At 43.2% G+C, this 19,811-nt stretch overlaps 2 protein-coding genes and 1 long non-coding RNA gene across 7 annotated transcripts in view; 2 read left to right on the forward strand and 1 right to left on the reverse strand.

The window, feature by feature from the left end:
• LOC109525942 (uncharacterized) overlaps nucleotides 1-617 on the forward strand; it is a 6,241-nt gene extending 5,624 nt beyond the window's left edge. The window contains exon 2 of the long non-coding RNA XR_002170232.1: nucleotides 498-617. This is a non-coding gene — a long non-coding RNA (uncharacterized LOC109525942). The remainder of the gene's footprint in view (nucleotides 1-497) is intronic.
• wdsub1 (WD repeat, sterile alpha motif and U-box domain containing 1) overlaps nucleotides 1-4,874 on the forward strand; it is an 18,624-nt gene extending 13,750 nt beyond the window's left edge. For 3 of the 4 annotated variants that reach the window (XM_019886871.1, XM_019886873.1, XM_019886872.1), the window contains exons 12-13: nucleotides 3,117-3,251; nucleotides 3,467-4,874. In XM_019886871.1, the coding sequence (XP_019742430.1) occupies nucleotides 3,117-3,251; nucleotides 3,467-3,618 (287 nt within the window). In that variant the 3' untranslated portion in view covers nucleotides 3,619-4,874. Of the gene's footprint in view, nucleotides 1-3,093; nucleotides 3,252-3,466 lie in introns of all 4 variants that reach the window. The other variant, XR_002170231.1, reaches the window with a different exon arrangement.
• Nucleotides 4,875-4,969: 95 nt separating this feature from the next.
• The window catches only part of LOC109525940 (protein TANC1-like), a 52,235-nt gene continuing 37,393 nt past the window's right edge, over nucleotides 4,970-19,811 (reverse strand). For both annotated transcript variants that reach the window (XM_019886869.1, XM_019886870.1), the window contains 15 exons: nucleotides 19,604-19,707; nucleotides 19,216-19,324; nucleotides 18,644-18,766; nucleotides 17,185-17,421; nucleotides 16,291-16,491; nucleotides 14,877-14,958; nucleotides 13,570-13,703; nucleotides 12,356-12,479; nucleotides 11,799-11,974; nucleotides 10,759-10,891; nucleotides 10,519-10,548; nucleotides 10,358-10,449; nucleotides 9,467-9,613; nucleotides 9,050-9,150; nucleotides 4,970-8,231 (listed from right to left, as the gene is read on the reverse strand). In XM_019886869.1, the coding sequence (XP_019742428.1) occupies nucleotides 6,881-8,231; nucleotides 9,050-9,150; nucleotides 9,467-9,613; nucleotides 10,358-10,449; nucleotides 10,519-10,548; nucleotides 10,759-10,891; nucleotides 11,799-11,974; nucleotides 12,356-12,479; nucleotides 13,570-13,703; nucleotides 14,877-14,958; nucleotides 16,291-16,491; nucleotides 17,185-17,421; nucleotides 18,644-18,766; nucleotides 19,216-19,324; nucleotides 19,604-19,707 (3,144 nt within the window). In that variant the 3' untranslated portion in view covers nucleotides 4,970-6,880. The remainder of the gene's footprint in view (nucleotides 8,232-9,049; nucleotides 9,151-9,466; nucleotides 9,614-10,357; nucleotides 10,450-10,518; nucleotides 10,549-10,758; nucleotides 10,892-11,798; nucleotides 11,975-12,355; nucleotides 12,480-13,569; nucleotides 13,704-14,876; nucleotides 14,959-16,290; nucleotides 16,492-17,184; nucleotides 17,422-18,643; nucleotides 18,767-19,215; nucleotides 19,325-19,603; nucleotides 19,708-19,811) is intronic.

Here is a 19,811-nt window from a genome sequence, read left to right on the forward strand (position 1 = left end):
TGTCATGTCCCGTATTCGACAGCAGGGGGCAGGCACTCACTCTGCCACCTGCACACCTGTTGTGCATTTGTTTGTGATTACACCTGCTATATGTAGGCGCTCCGGCTGTCAACTCATTGCCGGAGTATTGCTTGCCGTGCCACTGCTATTGCCCATGCTCGTATTTCGTATCTCGCACTCTATTGCTATTCGCGACCATTTCGTCATCCCAGTGGGATCCTCTTTAACGCGTAGTTATTCGAAGTAAATTGTCTTATCTTTTCCTTGCCGTTTTTTGCAAGCGCTTTCTTTTCCTCACGTTACATTAATTCCTGGTTCTCGTTTTGACCAGCGTTTTGTGTTTTCCTTTTGACGGTGTTTTTTCGTTTGTAATAAATATTATTTGATAGACAAGACCTTGTTCAGTGCCTGCTATTTCGGGGATCCACCTATTCTTGTTCGCTCCGTTGCGTACGAAGCAGCTCTCTCCTTCTGCCTAGTACGCAACGTGACAAAAGGAAGGTTAATGTGGGCTTTGCTCAGTGCCATGATGAGGCTGCTGAAAAAGCTTTAAAGCTTTGTGACTGCAGCACTTTTGACTAATCTGGACCACTTTACTGCTCAATATAACTCACTCGTAAAAATGACTCTTTCTCAGGTGCCCTCCTCGTTAGTCCCTCTTGATCTGGTACCATGGTTTTCAGAAATGACACTTATCAGATTTTCAACTTCATTGACAATGATTGTTTGTTGTCCTGCCGCACCATTGTTGTCACCCCAAAGTTCCTGGCGGGATCTTGTTGCTTTTACACCACCTGCAAGATGCTTTTCTGGACATTGCTCTCTGTTCTCACATTCTGAGGAGTGTGCAGCCAACTCTGAGAAAAGAATGTCTTTGAGCTAGTGCAGTACACGTGGGAGCCAAATCAATAAATGTCTTCCTATGTGGAGAGCATTTATTCAATAGCCTTACTATACATCTTAATATCCATCTCATAGTTGCTCTTGGGACATACTTGTAAGCCTCTTCAGTGCACTAGTAGAACAGCTAGGCTGACCTACAAAGCGGTGTCTTGCTAGTAATGTTTTTCTACACCTCCTTTCACTTATAACATTTCTGCACACTAATATGACAACAGCGGCCCGGTGGTCCAGTGGTTAGCACATCCACCTCACAGTGCAGAGTTGCAGGGTTTGATTCTGGCTCCGGCCTCCCTGTGTCGAGTTTGCATGTTCTCCCCGGGCCTGCGTGGGTTTTCTCTGGGTACTATGGTTTCCTCCCACATTCCAAAAACATGCATGGCAGGCTGATTGAACTCTCAAAATTGTCCCTAGGTGTGTGTGTGAGCATAGATGGTTGTTCGTGTCTGTGTGCCCTGCGATTGGCTGGCAACCAGTTCAGGGTGTCCCCCGCCTACTGCCTGAAGACAGCTGGGATAGGCTCCAGCACCCCGCGCGACTCTTGTGAGGATTAAGCGGATCAGAAAATTAATGGGTAACATGACAACTTTGTAATACTAGGAGGATAACTATGACACAAGTGAGGCAAAACTGTACACTCCTTGACATCTACATACTAGTTGTACTACTTACTAGTTAAGTGTTAGAAGTTAACTGTTGCACTTTTATAAATTCATTAGTAGTAATAGTGCCACACATTTGTCAACTAGTGCCCAGTTTTGACTTACTATTAACTTATAGTTGTCCTACCACAAAAGGAAGTTGCCTTACTAGTGTGGACAAAGAGCTTTCTCGTACATGGCGGCGAGCCATTTGAGCATTTGTTCAATCTGCTTCATATCAAGATTATTGTCCATGTACTTGTTCACTTTTTACAGAATAGTCTTGGTAGTACCGTATTTTCTGCACTAAAAGGCGCACCTAAAAGCCTTCAATTCTGCTGCTGTAGATTCCAAATTTCCCCAGTGTGGGACAAATAAAGGTTTTCTTATCTTCTTATCTTATTCATTGAAGGTGTGCCTCATAATCCAGTGCGCCTTTTAGTGTGAAAAATAAGGTAATGTTTTTTCCACCCCGAGTGCCATGTTTGCCTACTTGTACAAAATTAAATCTTTCTAGGTAATGGCTGTCCTGCATCAGTGGAAGGCAGTAGCGGTATGAGTGTGCTCTGGTTATTCTACTTTGGTGTAGTGTGCTGACTTGTCTCACTAGCGAAGACAAAGACCATACTCAGAGGACAACGTTGGCATAATTATAGGACCAAACTGTGCAGGAGTTGACAATGTTACTATGCGCTATTAAAATTGCAAGTGGTACTATGAAGTTTCCTAGTGCGTCTCTCGTTAGTAAGTCAGTAGTGATGCCCAGATATCAAGTAGTGTAGTTTTGCATCACTTAGTAACATGTAGTTGTCGTATTAGTATGCCAAAGTTGTCTTGTGTCTGTGGAGAAATGTCATACGGTAGTCGAGAAAATGTTACTCATCAGACACCGTTGTTCGACTACTGCAGTGTTTCCCAACTTTTATTGAACCATGGCTTATCTCACGGCACACCACTTTGGAAATTGATTGACAAAGAGTGGACACGGCTATATGATGTGCCTTCTGTCATTTAGTGGAAGAGCACTTGGTTGTTATGCCCGTTACTGGATGTACTTGGCATAGATAACAAAAACTGTGCTTGTGGACTCAAATAGTCCGTATGAGTGCGGACAAAGAGCATACGAGTACATAGACCTTAAACTGCATATCAAGACAATTGAAGAAATGCTCATAGTATTTTCCTCCCCTAAGTATATTCACAGTGTACCAGTAAGATTATGAGGCTCTGTAAAGAAAGTCTGGTTTGATAATTCTTATTTAGTCTTTCTCACTCTTAAAATGCTGCCCCTGTTGGCTGAGCAGTTCCATTAAGCACACATGCAAACCTGGCCGTTTGGTATTTAACTGTGACTCGGACAGACGGTCATCAGTCGAGCTGCCTTGCGTGTTGATGCTCACCCACGCTCATGTTGGCTACGCAAGACTGACAAGTGCTGAACAGGCGGGGGGTAAATATTCCAAATCTTGAGTCTGAAATCAATGTTCTTGCATGCTGTCACTCCACCTTGTTCCGCTTCACGTTCTGATTTAATGAGAGAACACAATGGCAGCGTGCGTGTGCATATGTGTGCAGAATCAGTGGGGCAGCGCAGCAAATTCCTGAGGAAGGTGGAAGAGTTGAAGAATGCCTTGGTGTGTTCGGGTGTTCCTGATGAGTTCCTGTGTCCAATCACCAGGGAGTTGATGAGAGAACCAGTCCTCGCTGCTGGTGAGCCACGGGTCTACCGCACTGGGTGGAACATTTCCAATAAATTGTTGGAAAGTTGCCATGGGAATTTAAGGTGGGGAATATGGGTTTCAATGCCATTGAGGTTGAATCCTGCAATTTCACCTGAAAGCCAATTATCCCAAATTTCAAATGATCTTAATAGTGAATAAAGATTTGGGAAAGACTAATCCAGAGTACTTTGCATATGCCCATAGATGGCTACTCGTATGAGAGGGAGGCCATCACGATGTGGATCAACACCAGGAACCGCTCCAGCCCCATGACCAACCTGCCCTTACTGACAACTCTGCTCACCCCGAATCACACGCTGAAGATGGCCATCGCTAGGTGGAGGACAAACCATTAAGAAAGTCTCCGCCACCACTGCCACTCCATCATTTCAGGTGCGCGAGTAGAAAGACCCAAAATATTTCACATTCCTCATGGACAACTTCATTTCATTAGTGTCGAGTTGTTCTGTGTGGGCAGATTTAAATACGCTGTTGTAGTTTGTTCATTTGAGTGCACTCATAATCATGCAGAACAAACTGAACATTAACATGATGACATTTTACATTATGTATCATCACATTCTCCTCGTATTGTATTTCAAAGTGTGAATAGCTAGCTTTCATAACACGTGTATACTTGGTCTTAACGAGAAGTGAGTTGACTAGCCAAATTTGTACTAACAAGTACACCTATTGTACCCTTTAACCCTTTCAGGGACAGCGGTGTGAATATCTTACCATGTTTTCAGGTTACAGGGTACATGAAAGGGTGAAATTGGTTTATTGGTCAGTTGGTTTAACGTTTCCCATCCCTGGTCTAGATTACTACTCATGTCTTTTTATTCCTTTAAACTGCATTCCATACAATAGTGGTTTCTTTCGAAAGCCGTTCACATAATCCTAGCACTTGTTTGTACGCTTACATGCAAACAAATAGGTACAGAAATGGTCCCTTTGCCTGTTTGGACCATTTGTGTACCCTTTGTAACCATAAACACTAATGGTATTTGTACCTAGGGGGTTCTATTGCGAACGAATCCTACAGCGTACATCACTAAACTTGCAGCTTGGCGGACAAAAAAATGACTCCTACATTACCGTTTTTGTCTGAGCGTGAACTGAGAATAAAATAATCACCAACTTTAGCTTTTTAAATCAGGTCATTTTGATTACCCTATTTAGCTCCATGAAAACTTCAAATTATTAGAAGCAGTTTATTGCAGTGCACTTCTACAACAGTGCAAATTAAAACCACAATAATAAACATCTTGTTGATGGTGCTTTGTATTTTATTAGCCTTGTAGCCATTATTTGTTCTCCTTACACATTGCATGAGGACGATTTCCTGATCCAGCACACATAGCTGGACATTCTTTCATTTTCTCTTAATCCAAATACACCCAGGAAACATACACCGTGCTGTGAAAGAAGCATAAATAATTAACTACAGTCATCTTTGTTAATTTATTGTACCACATTTGTGGCCACATTCTGTATTCGTAGCATGAAAAGTGGATATGACAACTATGGACATAATTGTAATAAGACTGGTCTGTATTTTTAATTCTTGACTGCTTGTGTTCAGGAAAACCAATAAACACTTCATAAGTTGTCTGCTATGCAAAAATAAATGCCATATACAGTAAATATTGAAGCAACCAACATTGAACAGGAGGTTCTACCATTGTCAGGTCTTATCTGTCTATGAAAAAAAAAATCAAATGTAGTTCAAAGGCTGTAATGTTGAAAGAGAGCCATTTACAGGTAAATATATCATCTGCAAATATAGTGTATATCATACAAATATAAATGTTTTTTAAAAGACACAATCAAAATGGTCTTATCCTGTAACTAGCGTAATGTGTATTATGAGTCATGCACAAAACTTTCTCAGACTTTAATGTTTGATAGAGGATAATTCATCATGACATCATACGATCTTCCGGGTGGTGAAAGATGAAGCTTTCTCTTGAGAAACCAAGGTACACTGCAGCCTTGAGATATGACCAATTCAATCCTTGACCACACGCTTATCTCAAATCATCTTATCTCTTTTATATGAATGAAAATGCCATTGATCCGTTCAAGCCATCCCTCCCTCAAAAGATCAATTCTTGTAATGTTTTTTGTGTGTTTTACATGAGGAAAAGTAAGCACGCCATATTATCGCACTTTATAAAAATCTACACATTCGACAAATAGAGTTAACAAGATTTAAACAGTTGGTGTCACACTACATAAATTAAATGGTGGTTGTGCTGCTCCTCCCCGGTGTGCTCACCATGGCCACCTGGGGGCAATGTAGGACGGATGGTTATGCTGTTCAATGCGACATCTCAACTCACTCAGTTCATCAGTAAGTATGGCACTGATATTAATCGTTCTACACAGAGGATAAAGAATGACTGCATTGTTTTATTTTCTGCACCATTTGAGTTCATTCCAATGCTTAAATGGGGTAAAGCAACACAGCATAGATGCTATTTAGCGTTAGCAATAACATAAACTACCGTTTTGTCTGACAGTAAACTTCAATTAGGAGTGGCAATGAACAGCTTGAAGCCACTGTTCTGAATAATTGTTCATAATTTTATCTGCCAAACTATTTCGGGTTATGAAGTTGAGTCACTGCTTCCATTCGGCACTCGCATCTTAAGCCTGCGCTCACAAGTCAAAGTAGGATCAGTGAGACAGCTCACACCTTGAAAAACTCTTAAACTGAGTCACGAGTATCTCATGGCTCCACTGTGAATGACTTCAAGGAATTAATGATTTTCTTCTTTTAAGGTGATACAGGAAGTTTCACTGCAGATAAACTGTGTGGATGAAAATATGCTGCGTGTCCTGGTCCCCCAAAAAGTTCACAAATGCTCACATACTACCAGAATTCATAAATGATCCTAGCCTTCCACTGTATGATTCTTTTGGCAAGTGATGCTGTTTGACTTACAATCTGTTAAGCTATGGTAGATAGCCTATGTCGCAGTTATCTAAGTAAGGAGGCTACAATCTCTTGACCTTGATTTTTCTCTTGCTCAGTTTGGCACGAACAAACGACAGAGGAATGGATATTGCGCTGCAATGCAACCAAATATTTTACATACTGTCTTCCACAAACCCGATGATGGAGACGTGGTCCTCAGTCTGTCCCTTTGAAACACAATTTATGACATCCATTTGCCTTATTCTCTTCACCTACAGACTCCACTGGATTGCAAATTTCTTTCAAATTTGGGGAAAAAAAAACAAAAAAACCTAGGTTATAGCTGCCAGCGCAACCCAAAACTCAGTGAATTTTTGTCATTGATTCAGTCCATGTCACTGGTAGTCATTCTGCCACCCGGAAGTATCTTAGTGCCTATTGTATACAAATATTCCAAATTGGTCTATAAGGACTACCATTCAGATAATGTACTAGTTATCTAAAAACCCTACTTAAGGTATGTGTGGTTTCCTTAAACACACTATCGCGCTAGCTGTAAACATGTAAGCAGAAGCAGACCACTGGTTGGTTCTAGATTGCAAATGCGACGCTGCAGCAGAAGTCAAACACAGGCTTGCGTCGTAGCTACCATGTGTGGGACTTTTTGTATTCTCTTTTCAGCTTGGACAAATTATTTAGACATTGGACTCAATAAAGGAGCGTTTGGGCTTCATGGGCGCCATATGCAGCGTTGGGTTGTCTCTGGTCAGACTCGCCTGTCTGTGCCTCCCATCGGGAAAATTTAGATGGGACGACATGGTGGCTCTTGCCTCTCGTTGGTGGAGTCGCTCTGCGAAGTCCCGACTCTGCTGGTTGCTGGCGTGACTTCCAGAGAGTGTCTCCTGGAAGGAAGAGCGCTTGTACTCATTGTTCAAGCCCTGGAACTCCATGACTGACATGTTGAAACTTTCCACACCCCCTCCTCCTTGCCCCTGTCGCCCAAAACCTGAGGTCTGCTGGCTCTGGACTCGCACTGCCTTGTCCATGACCCCCATGAAGGGCCGCGGCTTCATCTCGCCTTTGGACTTGAAGCTACCGCTGCTTTTGAGTGGACATGGGGGGTCTAGCACCTGCTGCTTGCCGTTGTCTGACTGGTTCCCACTGGAGGCCTGACTGGAGCTAGAACCCCTGGAACCTGCTGTTCCTGCTCCACCAGCCTCCCTCCTGACTTCCACAACCGAGCCCAGAGCAAGTGCCAGGCCGTCCAGAGCCACAGAGTGTGCCGAGAGTCTGTCGGAACCCCTGGAGAAGCCGGACGAGCGGGGCTGGTACATTTGAAGGGGAGCTGGTGGGGAAGAGCTGCTCGGGGACATGGGGTGGTAGTGTTCGGTGGGGCTGAGCCCGGAATGTTCCGAGTCGAGGGCCAACAAAGGTGCAGGCCTCAGGGAGGTGGAGATGTGTCTCCCTGGCAGAGGACTGGAGGGTCCGCAGAGAGATAGAGGCCTGCCACCCACTCTGGCCCCTGATTGCAGGGAGTGGCAGTGGTGATGATTCCTGCTGCTCTGGTTTTGACATTGCTTGTGGCTAGCAAGAAGCGGGTCAGGCAGGTCCATAAAGAGCAGATTCTGGACATACTCCTCTTGAGGAAAACACACTGTCTGATCAGATAACGCAAAGGCCACACCTCCTGGGAGAGTCCTGTTTGGAGCATATGGATTCAGAGGCCAAAATTCTGAGCCTTTTCCACATTGCAGGCTCAACTCTTCCCCTTCTTCCTCTTCATCTTCGCGCTGCATATGAGACTGCTCTTCTGGGATCGGCCTCTCTAGACTTCCCTGTGAACACACGTCTGCCTCGCCCTCGGGGGTGTGATGGTGGTGGCTCTGAGGGTCCCTGTTGTGACTCTGTGACGTATTACTGCTGCTGGATATCCTCTGATGGTGCGTGCACTCCTCCTCCACTCGTACCAGCAGGCGACGGATCTCCCGATTGGAGGGACAGAGTCGTGCTGCTTCATGGAGGTCTGCCAGAGCCTCAGCAAATTGCCTGGAGAGGACATTTGAATTATATAGTGAAACGCCGCTGTACATCGGTTCACCCATTCACAAGCGCAGAGTTTTCAGCAGTGTTCACAGTATAGAGGCAATCAGAATTGAGAGTTCTGTGCTTTCGGTGTCGTATGCAACCTTCTGCTACAACATGCCGGGCAACACTGAGGTCAACTTGTACAGCTGTAATAGGAGGAAAAACAGGCCAAGGAGGTCCCCAACTTATACTGTAGTCGTCAACAGTCCTAGTCATTGTTCCCACAGAGCAGAGCGAATATGTGATTGTGAGTACTGTTCGATGCTCTGTACAGAATGTTTCCGCTCTGTTTGTATTAAAGCAGCAGTTGTTGGTTTTTACACTTATGTGGTGTTTTGGACTTTCATGGAACAAAATGATATGATTTGGTTGAACATTTTGGTGTTTAAATACAATGCCATTTTTACACGAAACTTGTGTGTTTTAATAAGGTGAAATGTGTGAACAGTATATGGAAGGGGTAAAATGATTTACAGTGGACCCCACATATTTGTGGTTCGGCACCCATGGATTCACCTATTTGCAGGTTATTTTTCAATATTTGTTTGAAAAATCTCCAGTCCATTTCAATTGCTTTCACTTACATGCTGATTTTTTTTCGCTATTTGCAGGCCGGCCAAGTCCCTATCCCACTCGAATAAAATTGGTTTAAATGGTCTCTCTATATTGCAGATTTTCACCTACTGTGGGTGGGCCTTAAACATATACCAAGTGATCAACAAGGATTCGCTCACATTACAGTGCATATTCTCATTAATTCAGCAATAGTATGGATGTACCTGCTACTCCTCTTGGCCCGTGCTCTGGCATAATAGGCCTCATAGGATCTGGGCTTCAGGTCCAGAGCTTTTGTTGCAAAGTCTTCAGCGATGCCAAAGTCCTGAGTTTTCACACCCCCCAAAAAATAAAAAAATCACTTCAGCACAGTTGGTGAATTTTGTCATTCAGCTCATTGTTAGAGAATGGCAAATAAGCCAAAAAAAAGTACAGAAACATTGAACAGTTGGACATTTAAAAAAACATATAGATGGCCAAATTAATTGAAAAGCTTGCAGTGCATTTTATTTTCAATCTGAAATTTCACCAAAGGCCCAAATTTTTGTGAGTTGTGTTTCTTCGATACCGTTTACCGCACCAGACCCTCTGCTAATTTTTCCTACATCTAATAAATCTGTGTTTGCATGATTCAGCCTTACATTGGTTTTCCTTCGGCAGCGGGATAGGTTGAGATAGAGAGACACGCGCAGGTCCTTGAGCCCTTTTAACTCTTCTCCTTGGCCCTCCCGAGGCAATTTTCTCAGAGCGTACTGGTAACGCTGGCCGGCCTCCTTCATACGCCCCTTCTGCTTTCCACATCAAAAGCAAGAAAAAGAAATGGATGGAAAACAGAATGGCATTTTGGTACCCATCAGAACATCATACTTGAAACATGATCGGAACCCTAAAAGGGCTTGTTTTTTTTTTGTTTTTTGTTTTTTTCAATTTCCAAATGAATCCAGCTGAACCTGTGGGTGTTGAGGATAAGTCAAATGGATTTTCAAATAGTTGTCCGGAGAACATTGCAAGACATCCGTCTATTAGCCTGTCCGTCAATAATGTCTGAATTTCCATCACGTCTACTTTTTAATCAGCTTACCTATTGAAATATGAATGACGGCTGGCGCGCCATCTCCATTTTAAGCAATTTTCTCTGTTAAATTAGGCCTCTTTGGTACATAAATTGATAAATGACTTGAGCTAGGCCATTGTGCTGCATTTTTTTCCTGGCACTGCATCTTCCTATCTATCTGCACTCTTGCACACTTACCAGTTGAAACCAGTTAAGACCATCCCAGTCACACATGGGCTAGGCAGAGCTTCCCTCCTGCGGGGGGGGGGCGGCCAAGAGAGTATAAGAGTAGAAACCATTTTGGACAGATGAGCCCTTTTTCTGGATCTGACAGAAAAGGGCTCCATAACCGTGTCTCGATTTTTTTCGCGTGTAGTTTACAAATATCTGAATACTGAAAAATCAGTGTTGATTCAGCACAGACAGTAGACTCAAGGCCAAACCTCATTTTGTGGAGGTAGCTGTTTCATTCGAGTACCTTGTAAAGCAAGTTTCCTTCCTCCATGAGCTTCTGCAGCAAGATGAGAAGGATGTCTGGTTTGGTGGAAGCCATGGCCCATGTGGCGTGACCTGACAGGAGGTCACAAATAATTCTCTTGGGTCTCACCTTGTCTCTGTGACTTGCACCAATGTCCCTACCTGATCGATCATGCGGTGCCGTTCTGTAGCCTTGTGATTTGCATGAAAGATGGAGGAGGAGAAAGGCGAAAAGTGAGATCGTCAAGAGAATGTAAAACTGACTGTTGCGATTTGCTGATTGTTGTTTCCAGAGCAACCACTTGAGCTACAGCTAAACTTTTCTATGTATTTTTGCAATCTGGTGCTTATGGAGTAAAAGCTCCACTAATGGAGGATTCAGTGCAAGGCTGGCACACGTACCGGTCTTGAAGCTTTTTTTGAGTAGCGAGGCCACCAGGGCCGGATTCTGGCAGCCAGGAGTCCGCTCTACTGCCCTGCTTCCGTTGCTGTCCGTCCTCTCTAACACTGCGCCGTGATCTAGCAGAAAGTGTACCTAACCATGAAGAGGAACATACTCATGCAAGTTATTCTCTGATCAATTTAACTAAAACTTTCCTCTTTTATCCTCAGCAGTAATTGAAAATACAATTACAGTGAACCTCTGCCATATTGCGGTTTATCTTTCGCACCCCCGTGAGGAGGAACATTTTATTATAGACATACATTGTGGGGCTCGACAGATTAATCTGCTGGACGATTAAATCGGCCGATATCAGATCTTTTTAAATAGGCAAAACGTTGTCTCCCCCGCCCCACATTAACACATTAAAGGATACACCAATCCAAGGACTTTTTTTTTTGTCATACCAACACTCATTCCCACATGACATGGAACCAAATACAAGCCCTGAGGTGCCAGGTTAGTCCAGCTCATCCCAAGACTTGTGAACAAAACATAAAATAAAATAAATGCGATCGAGATAAGGGTAATGCTTAAGAATGGAAATGCAAGAGGCTTGAATTTCACATATGTACTTGAGATAAGAATAGTGTTCAAGAAGAAAGTGGTCAACGCGCAGGAATGAATGGGGGTCATAAGGCTACGATGATAGTTTGGAGTTTTGTAGTCGTTGAGTTTTGTAGTTAAATTAAAAGTAAGTTTTGAAATCATTTTCAAACTCAATCAAAATAATCCAGATTATTATTTTTTCCATTATCGCCCAGCCCTAGACTGTATATTCTGTTAATCAGTATGTTTATCTATGAAATACTTCCATATTCTCATGAGAACATGCTCAGCCATTTTAGTTACAAAGTAGAGTATCTTTAGATTCTCACTGTGCGTTCATCCATCACTTGGGTATTAACATTCAAGTTTGACTGAATATAATTTTACTTTGAAAGCAAACATATCCCAAAGTATTTAAGGTGCAATAAGATAAATGCAGCACGACACCCACTGTATCGGCATCTCCGTTTAGGGCGGCGAGGTCGAGGGGAGTGCGTCCCTGTCTGTCTGCTTGGTTCAGGTCCCCCCCAGCATCCACCAGATGTTGCAGCACACCTCGGTGGCCCCTCATGCAGGCCCAGGCTGTTGCAGTCAGACTTTCCTGATCCGCGGCAGACACAGAGGCGCCTAATTACATGAGACAGACAGACGATGTTTAAAATAGAGGATGGACGGGTCACAGAAAAGCGTAGAAGTCACTTTCCATGGAAAGGGTCACGGATCAAACCCGTTTTGAATTTTCCGTTCAGCTTCTTTGAGAAGTTGCGCAAAAAGTACTGAAAGATGGAAGAGTTGGAACCCCTAAAAGTTGTAGTGCACTTGAGGATGCTGTTTCGCAGTTCAACTATCGCAGCCCGCTAGATCGCAGCTTAATTGTACCTTGCCATCTAGTGGAAGAGCATTTAATTGTTGTGCATGTCACTCGACAACACCGGCGGAGACAGATGAACACAGATACATAATTTGTAGGAGATAAGTAATCATTTTCTGATGAATAAAGACGCTTACCCTTGGACAGCAACATCTCCACAGTGCTGCCGTGGCCCTCGGAGGCAGCCAACATGAGCGGCGTCCGACCCTGCTTGTCACACACGCTCATGTCCGCGTCGTGCTTTAGCAGCAACTCCGCCACCTGAAATAAGGGCATTAGATTTGCTTTAATCAAATCCAGAAGACCCGGATAAGCTTAAAGATGATTTCATATCCTGTGAAGAAGAATCAACTGTGATGCAAAAGCATCCGCCCTGAGCTTCTCTTTTATACATTTATAAGTCACACCCCATTAACTTCACTAAACATTGACTGTGCCCTATCTCGGAGGTGTCGTTTGCATAACGGGTGACACCACATTGTCGTAATAGTTTCCCTGAGAAGACAGGACTGTTAAAACCCTTTTGAATGTTAGGCTGTGGGACCAAGTGTGAGAACCTGTTTGTTCTTGATACCCCCCAGAAGACAATTGCCTACAGTGTTCATAGGCAATAACTGTCTCACTTCAACATAGTTCCTTGGCAACAAGATGGCGGCACCGCACTACATTTGTCAAAATGAAGCTCCTCAACCCACTCGAACATAGTTCCTTGGCAGCGATGCACTACTTTTGTCGAAATGAAGCTAAGTCACTTCAACATACCTGTAGTTCTTTGGGAACAAGATGGCGACAATGCATTACCTTTGTTTAAATGAAGCTCCTCAACTCACTTCACCGTAGTGCCTTGACAACAAGATCGCGAAAATGCACTCTTTTGTCTTATGAAACTCTTCAACTCTCTTCAACATAGTTCCTTGGCACCATAATAATTCCAAAGAAATATTTTTACTGAACTGTCCCACTAACCACAAACATACTCAATAGTCTAATCAGTTATTAGTCAGTATTAAGCAAGTCACATATGATTGGTGTTGGGCCGAAACCTGATAGGTACAATTTTGGTCAAATACATATTTTTTCACATATTTATCCTATTGGTGAGTCCCCACCTGGGTCCGTTATTTTGACAAATTTTTGAACAATCTAAAGTGTCAAAATTCACTTGCTCTCTTTGACGATGCAGTATTCATGGCTCAACAAGACTATCATTATTTTGGTCTCTTGAAAAATGATGGTTTTGGAGATCCAAAGGTTTGGCTCGACGAATGTGAGTCTTGTTGCTATGATTATATAAATTGTCCATCAGAAAATCAAGTAGCCCAATGCAGTTGCACTCAGTGTGTCTTGTCACCTGTGTGTGTCCGTGTTTGGCTGCGCTTAGGAGGGGGACCATCCCTCTGCGGTTTGGCACCTCCAACCCTGCCCCTCGGTCCAAGAGGAGCATGCACACCTCCAGCCTCCCCCTGCCTGCTGCTGCACTCAGCACTGTAAAGAGAGAGTGCTGCGATGAGATAAGGTGGACAAGAATTTATCATGGAGACAGAAGTAGAAACTAAAGGAAGAGGCCATTTGTCATACTTAGCCTCGCAAAGAAAATGTAACTGTTTTCAATCAGGACTTGTGCAGTGTGATGTAGGATGTTCTCTTCCAGTAACCACACCAGAGAAGCAGCAAAATAATTGCTTTTTAAAGGCAAATTAGTATGTTGGTATGTAAATGCTGCACATTATTCTGCACACAATTCACATTATTCTGCACCCAAAAATATAGACATTACTTTTACTACTTCCACATTTCGCATCCAATTCAGACCATTCAAACTTTGTAATATTCACAAATTTGACGTGAGAAATTACATTGCAAAAGTCACAAAGCACTATTAATCATTAAAAAAATAATAAATAACAATGCACTGTTAGCATTTGAGTTTTTCATCTAAGTGGAGCAGTAACAAAAAGGCAGCCAGCAGGTCGCAGTCACCAAACAGGACAATAAAATGATACCCAAGTATGGAGGAGTCTGACCATTGAGGCCTCTATAAGCAACTGTTCAAATTGGCTGAAAGTGAATTCAAGCACCTCTGTCATGGCCCTGCCAGCATTTCCTCAAGCCCAACAAAGATTAATGGTCATGCAAATGTGAACATTTGAGAGGCTACTTCATGCAAACAAGCTTTCCATCTCATCACCGTGGCACTGGAGAGTACAGCGTAATAGAATTACTCTCTAATGGAGCTGCGAGTACAGACAGCAGAGACCTCTGCGATGCTTTCAGGAAATGGAGCTAAACTGCGCTTGCTTTTGCAATAATGGGCAAAGTGTTACAATTGACGAAGACATGCTGCAAATGTGGCAGAACGGCGCGTTCTTCCTGATCTTCCATTTTCACACCAAAACAACCGAATCAACAGTTCATCAACAGTAGAACCATAGGTAGGCACAGAATTGTGGTTCTCTTCTATTTTTGCAGAATTCTACCTTGGACTAATTGATGTTGATCATTTCAGACAAATAACTTTGCTGTACATGCACATTCGAGGTGGGAAGGTTTTTATATAGCACACAACTAACTCTTATGTCAGGCCGGTCAAATGGAAGAAAGTAGCACACAGAAGGAAGGGAGAACGCTAAATGGAGGTGAGTGATGGAAGAAGCGCACCCGTTTCTCCCCAGAGAGAATCGTGAGCGTCCATCTGCACTGCCAGCTGTTCATCTTCCAAGTCCAGCAGGCTCTTTACCACCTGCAGAAAAAAACACAATTAAGTCTCCTAGCTTTGCCGTGTACTGATCAAAAATAAATAACATCTCAATAAAAGCAAGGACGGACACTGTGCTCCACATCAGTAATTCCCCAAGCACTTCTCCAGGAAAATAACTAATTCCACTGAATCGGTCAGAAAATGACCATTTGTCCATCCTGATCTATCTATGCAAGCGGCAAATAGTGTGACAAGTAAATGCGTTTCCACTAGATGGCAGAAGGTGTAATTAACCTGTGTATCACCCGTTTTTCTATTTCGAGAGCAAGTCAAACAACAGGCCAACATTTCACACTGTGAACATGCACAGTTTCACTGTATAATATCATTGCTTGTAGATGTCAACAAATTAGGCCTAAATGAAGCTCCTCAACTGACTCAACTCAATGTGGTTCCGTGGCAACAAGATGCTGCCAAATCGTACCAACGCATTACTGTTGTTGCTTTTGCCTGAGCACAAAAATAGTGATTCAGATGAATGTCTCAGAAAAAACAAATCTGCAAATAAGTCAAATTGGAAATGCCAAATCCCAAACGAGTTTCCAGACTGCCCCTAAATGGTGACATTTTGCTTTTAAAGTATGGGACAGTGCAAGTAAATTTGTCATCCACTTGTGCAAATGGGACCAGTAAATATTTTGATTATTTTATTTTATTTATTTATTTATTTGGATACTTTTCTGCTCCATACTTGGGAATCAAAAGACTTACAACCGAAACAAGCCCGGCATAGCCAGGATGTTGTGATGATGCAAGAAAGTCCGGGTTAGGCTCATGTCATTGGCTTCAGCTTACAGACCCACAGGCAGACAGCCGTTCACTCTCACAGTTACACTGCCGTTGAGTGGGAACTGAACAGATGCTGAAGACACCGAAATCAGGCAAACCAATTCAATACGACTGCAAATATGCTCACAGAGTGAAATTTGCTGAGAATACTTGCACTGCCAGTCTAAATACTAGCTTTACATTTTTAAGTATTTCAGATCTATTGCTTATACTTAGGGTTGACTGTATGTTGTGTCAAAACCTGCGCAGTAAAACATGATTTGAAAAGATTGTTTTTATCAGAAACGCAGGGAAAATGGAGCGGTAAATTGACAGTTTACCGCGTGCACCCCTAAATTTTCATCCAGCGCTCTTAAAGTTTGAAGGTGTGCTCCGGGTAAAAAATGTTTGTCTGGTGCCCTGTCGAAAATTAAGTGTTCACTGTACAGTGGTGCCTTGAAATGACAGTTTAATTTGGGAAAATCAGTTTAAAAATAAATAAATAAATAAATAATGATAAAAGAGTTTGTCGTCGGTGTTGTGTACCTGTGTGTGTCCCACGCTGGCTGCAGCTGTGACCGCTTGCTGCACGGCCTGCTTTTTCCCAGTGGTTATCTGGTGCTGCTGTGGATCAACGGCGTTTTCGGGCCCCCAGTCCTGTCCCAGTAAGATGCCGATGATCTCCGTGTGGCCCTTCAGCGCACCGTGGAGCAGCGCACACTGGCCATTCTTATCAGCCTGGCCCACCTGGCAAATAGAGGAGCACGCCGAGGGATTTGCGCTGGTCCCGGGCATTGCTTCCAACACACTGGCCTAGATGAAGCCTGCTGTTGTCATCTGTCTCCCAGAATAGATGCCGCAACAGGGCAGGCCAGCCAGCCAATTGCCTGGGGCCGTTTGAGCATTTACTCCAGATCCTTGATATTCAGCTTAAAGTCCATGGACTAGTACTGTCCACTCGCTGCCTGTACTAGTTGGATGGCTGTCTTGCTACACTTTTTCCACACTATTCTAAGGTGTGTTTGCACACTGGTAGAACAACTACATTTTACGAGTGAGGCAACATTGTACACTAGTTGAATTGCACTTCTGGTACTAGTACCAGTACTACAAATGAAGTGCTACATTTTAACTATTCAAATTTTATAACGTTATTCGTAGTACCAGAAGTAGAGTTGGGCATCAAGAATCAAGTGGAACTGGGACTGACATTGCGGTTCTCCGAAAATTGTTCAGATTTTAAAATGTCGGTGCAAAATTTTAGCTTAAGGTCCTACTAATAGGCAAAAAGTGGTTGTAGTTGCAGAAAGAAAGGTGAATTGTCTTACTAGTGAGAACATAAACTGTAGTAGTACATGGACCATAAGCAGGATGTGAAGCTCAAAGGGTTTTCTATAGATACACAACACGCACACACAAACACAGACGTGAGCTACGGACCTTGGCCCCTTTCTTGCAGAGCAGGCTGACAACATCCGCGTGTCCCGCGGCTGCCGCCAGGCACAGGGGTGTCACGCCGCTGTCCGTGCTCACGTCTACGGCTGCGCCCATTTCCATCAACAGGCCCACCATCTCCACATGTCCCAGGTGGGCGTGAACGGCCAGAATGGGGGCGTGTCCCACCACCTCAGTAAACCAGCTCACATTGGCGCCACCAAGCATCAGCAGACGGCTCACCTACAGGACGTAGAAGGAGAATTGACAGTGCATCCACACTTTATGTTTCAGCCTTTTTCTAAAATGGAGTACTTTTTTTCCCTTCAAAATTCTATACATCACACCCCATAATTATATGATTTTTTTTTGGGGGGGGGTGGTCTCTGAATAGCTTCTCTCTGCACTATACAATCGTGCACGCATAATAGACCTTCCTTTGTGAAGGTCATCATTTTATTGAACTCAGCAGAGAGGTGATATGTTCTTATAAATCAGGCTTGTGTGTGATTGAGTATTGGCTATCACTGCCGTGCCTGCCCTAACTGAGATTAATGGGATGCCGTACAACACAGGTGTCAAACCCAAGGCATTGGGACCAGAACCGACCAGAAGATACTAAAGCTTATTAAGTGTGTCTTAAGTAGGGCCCGCCCAATTAGCACTTTTCAAATCAGGCAATATTTCTTTCCACGTCTCACTTCTACTCCATGTCCGGCTGTTCGGGCACAACATTTTCCGCATCCTGAGCATCTGGCTCATACATGTATGGTCCAACATACATCTTGCCAACAACCTCCTCTTCCTCCAACTCTTCAAACACCCGAATCCCCTCAGATAAGTTTGAAACGTCGCTTTCCGAATCGATTTCTGACTGGCTTTGTGCACTTTGTACCCCGCTATTGTTGTCTTGATGTAACGTCACACTTGCGGGTTTGTCGCTCGTCACGATCTCGTTTCGGGAAAAAGGATTACTTTGTCGAATTTACAAAATAGAAAAAAATGTTTCATGCTTTATTTGATGTATTTTGTTGAATTGCTTTACATTTGACATAAAGACATTTCATTTGGGATTTTCTAACATTACATCACTCTTGACTTTTAACACATTATGGCATAAGACAGCGAAATTCAAACAGTAACAGTAGCATTTTGCCTATTTTTCTCTGTTAAGTTAAACAATAATGGATAAAGTATTGCAAAACAGTCAAATGTTCTGTCTGTAAGTCATATTTTTGTTGCAAGATTTAAAATTATTTTATTCATGATACATTTTTAAATATTAATCGGCTGAATGAAATTCCGATAATCGGAATTTGACTCGGACAAATATCAGAATCGGCATCCGCCTCAAAAAAATGAAAATCCACCGGCTGGGCTCTAAAAAAACATTATTTTCTCATGTATTCCCATTTTTTTCCCGCTGAAAATACAATTTTGCAGCCGTATGCGTGTCAAATGTCACCTTGATATTCGGCGTGTACAGGTTCCTTAGTGATGCGAGTGCAGCGGACAGGCTGTCTGTGCTGCAGTTCACCCACATGGCCTGCAGGACAGTGGAGGACACCCCGGTTTTTTTACTCAGACCCTGTAGAACCAAAAGGGAAAGAGAGAAATGTAATATTGTGCGATGCACAATATGAATGGCGTCAAGGTATACAAGCCTCGGATTTCTGAATTGCCTTCAAGTGTGCCTTTATGTTTTGCACTTGTATGTGTTATTTAGGTATGTACTGTAGGTTATCTGTGTAACTGAAAAAGCAACAAACCGTTTGTGGTACAGATAAGGGAGACACCATTTGATTTTGGTAACAACAAATAATGTACACTCGTTCATCTATCTATGGTTGTGACATACGGTGACAAGCACAACAACTTAGTGTGCTTGCTATCTGTTGTCATTCGTACAATAGAATAATATCTCTGCATTTTACGAAACAGGCCCAGATTTCATAATTGCTACACGATATGAGGTGTTTTTGCCCTGGCTGAGGTCTAAAGAGACTCAAGAGGGACCGAGTTCACAGACTTGCTCACCTTGAAAATGTGTGCCTTGAGGATGTGGTGTCCCAGTTCCATGGTCTGCTGACGGTTCAGCTTGCCATCCTGTCTGGAGAACATGAACGCCAGGAGAGCGTGGCCGCTCCTGTAGACATGCGTGCAGTTTCACCAAACAAAAACTTCCTTTGTTACTTTGAATCTTATCTGGAGAATTGTGTGAGCAAGAGTCTTCTTTTCAGTTCCTCAAAGTGACGTTATACATTTCCCATTTCTCGACAGCACAGCCACTAACAAATACTTTTTAAAGTGTACTTTTAAAATGATTTTTTTTTTATATGGTCACTCTATATCCCAGATTTTTACCTATTTGGAATTATGCTGTTTCATAAACGTGGGTTCACTGTATTCTGGTGTTCAATCTGACCTTGGGTCACAGAGGAAGTCGGTGCTTTCTCCATCTGCCCTCCAAACGAGCCACTCTCTGAAGGAAGGATGGCACAGCATGCGTGTGCCATCTCTGCGTCTCACCTGCCGGCAGGTGCAAGACACACAACAACTTGTGAACTTTAATTAGTCGGCTTCCCAAAAGGCAGGTTCGTCCTTAATTGCCCTTCCTTGTAGATTTAAATAAC

This window comes from Hippocampus comes, unplaced genomic scaffold (genome assembly GCF_001891065.2).
Source record: "Hippocampus comes isolate QL1 unplaced genomic scaffold, H_comes_QL1_v1.1 scaffold261, whole genome shotgun sequence".
Lineage (NCBI taxonomy): Eukaryota > Metazoa > Chordata > Actinopteri > Syngnathiformes > Syngnathidae > Hippocampus > Hippocampus comes.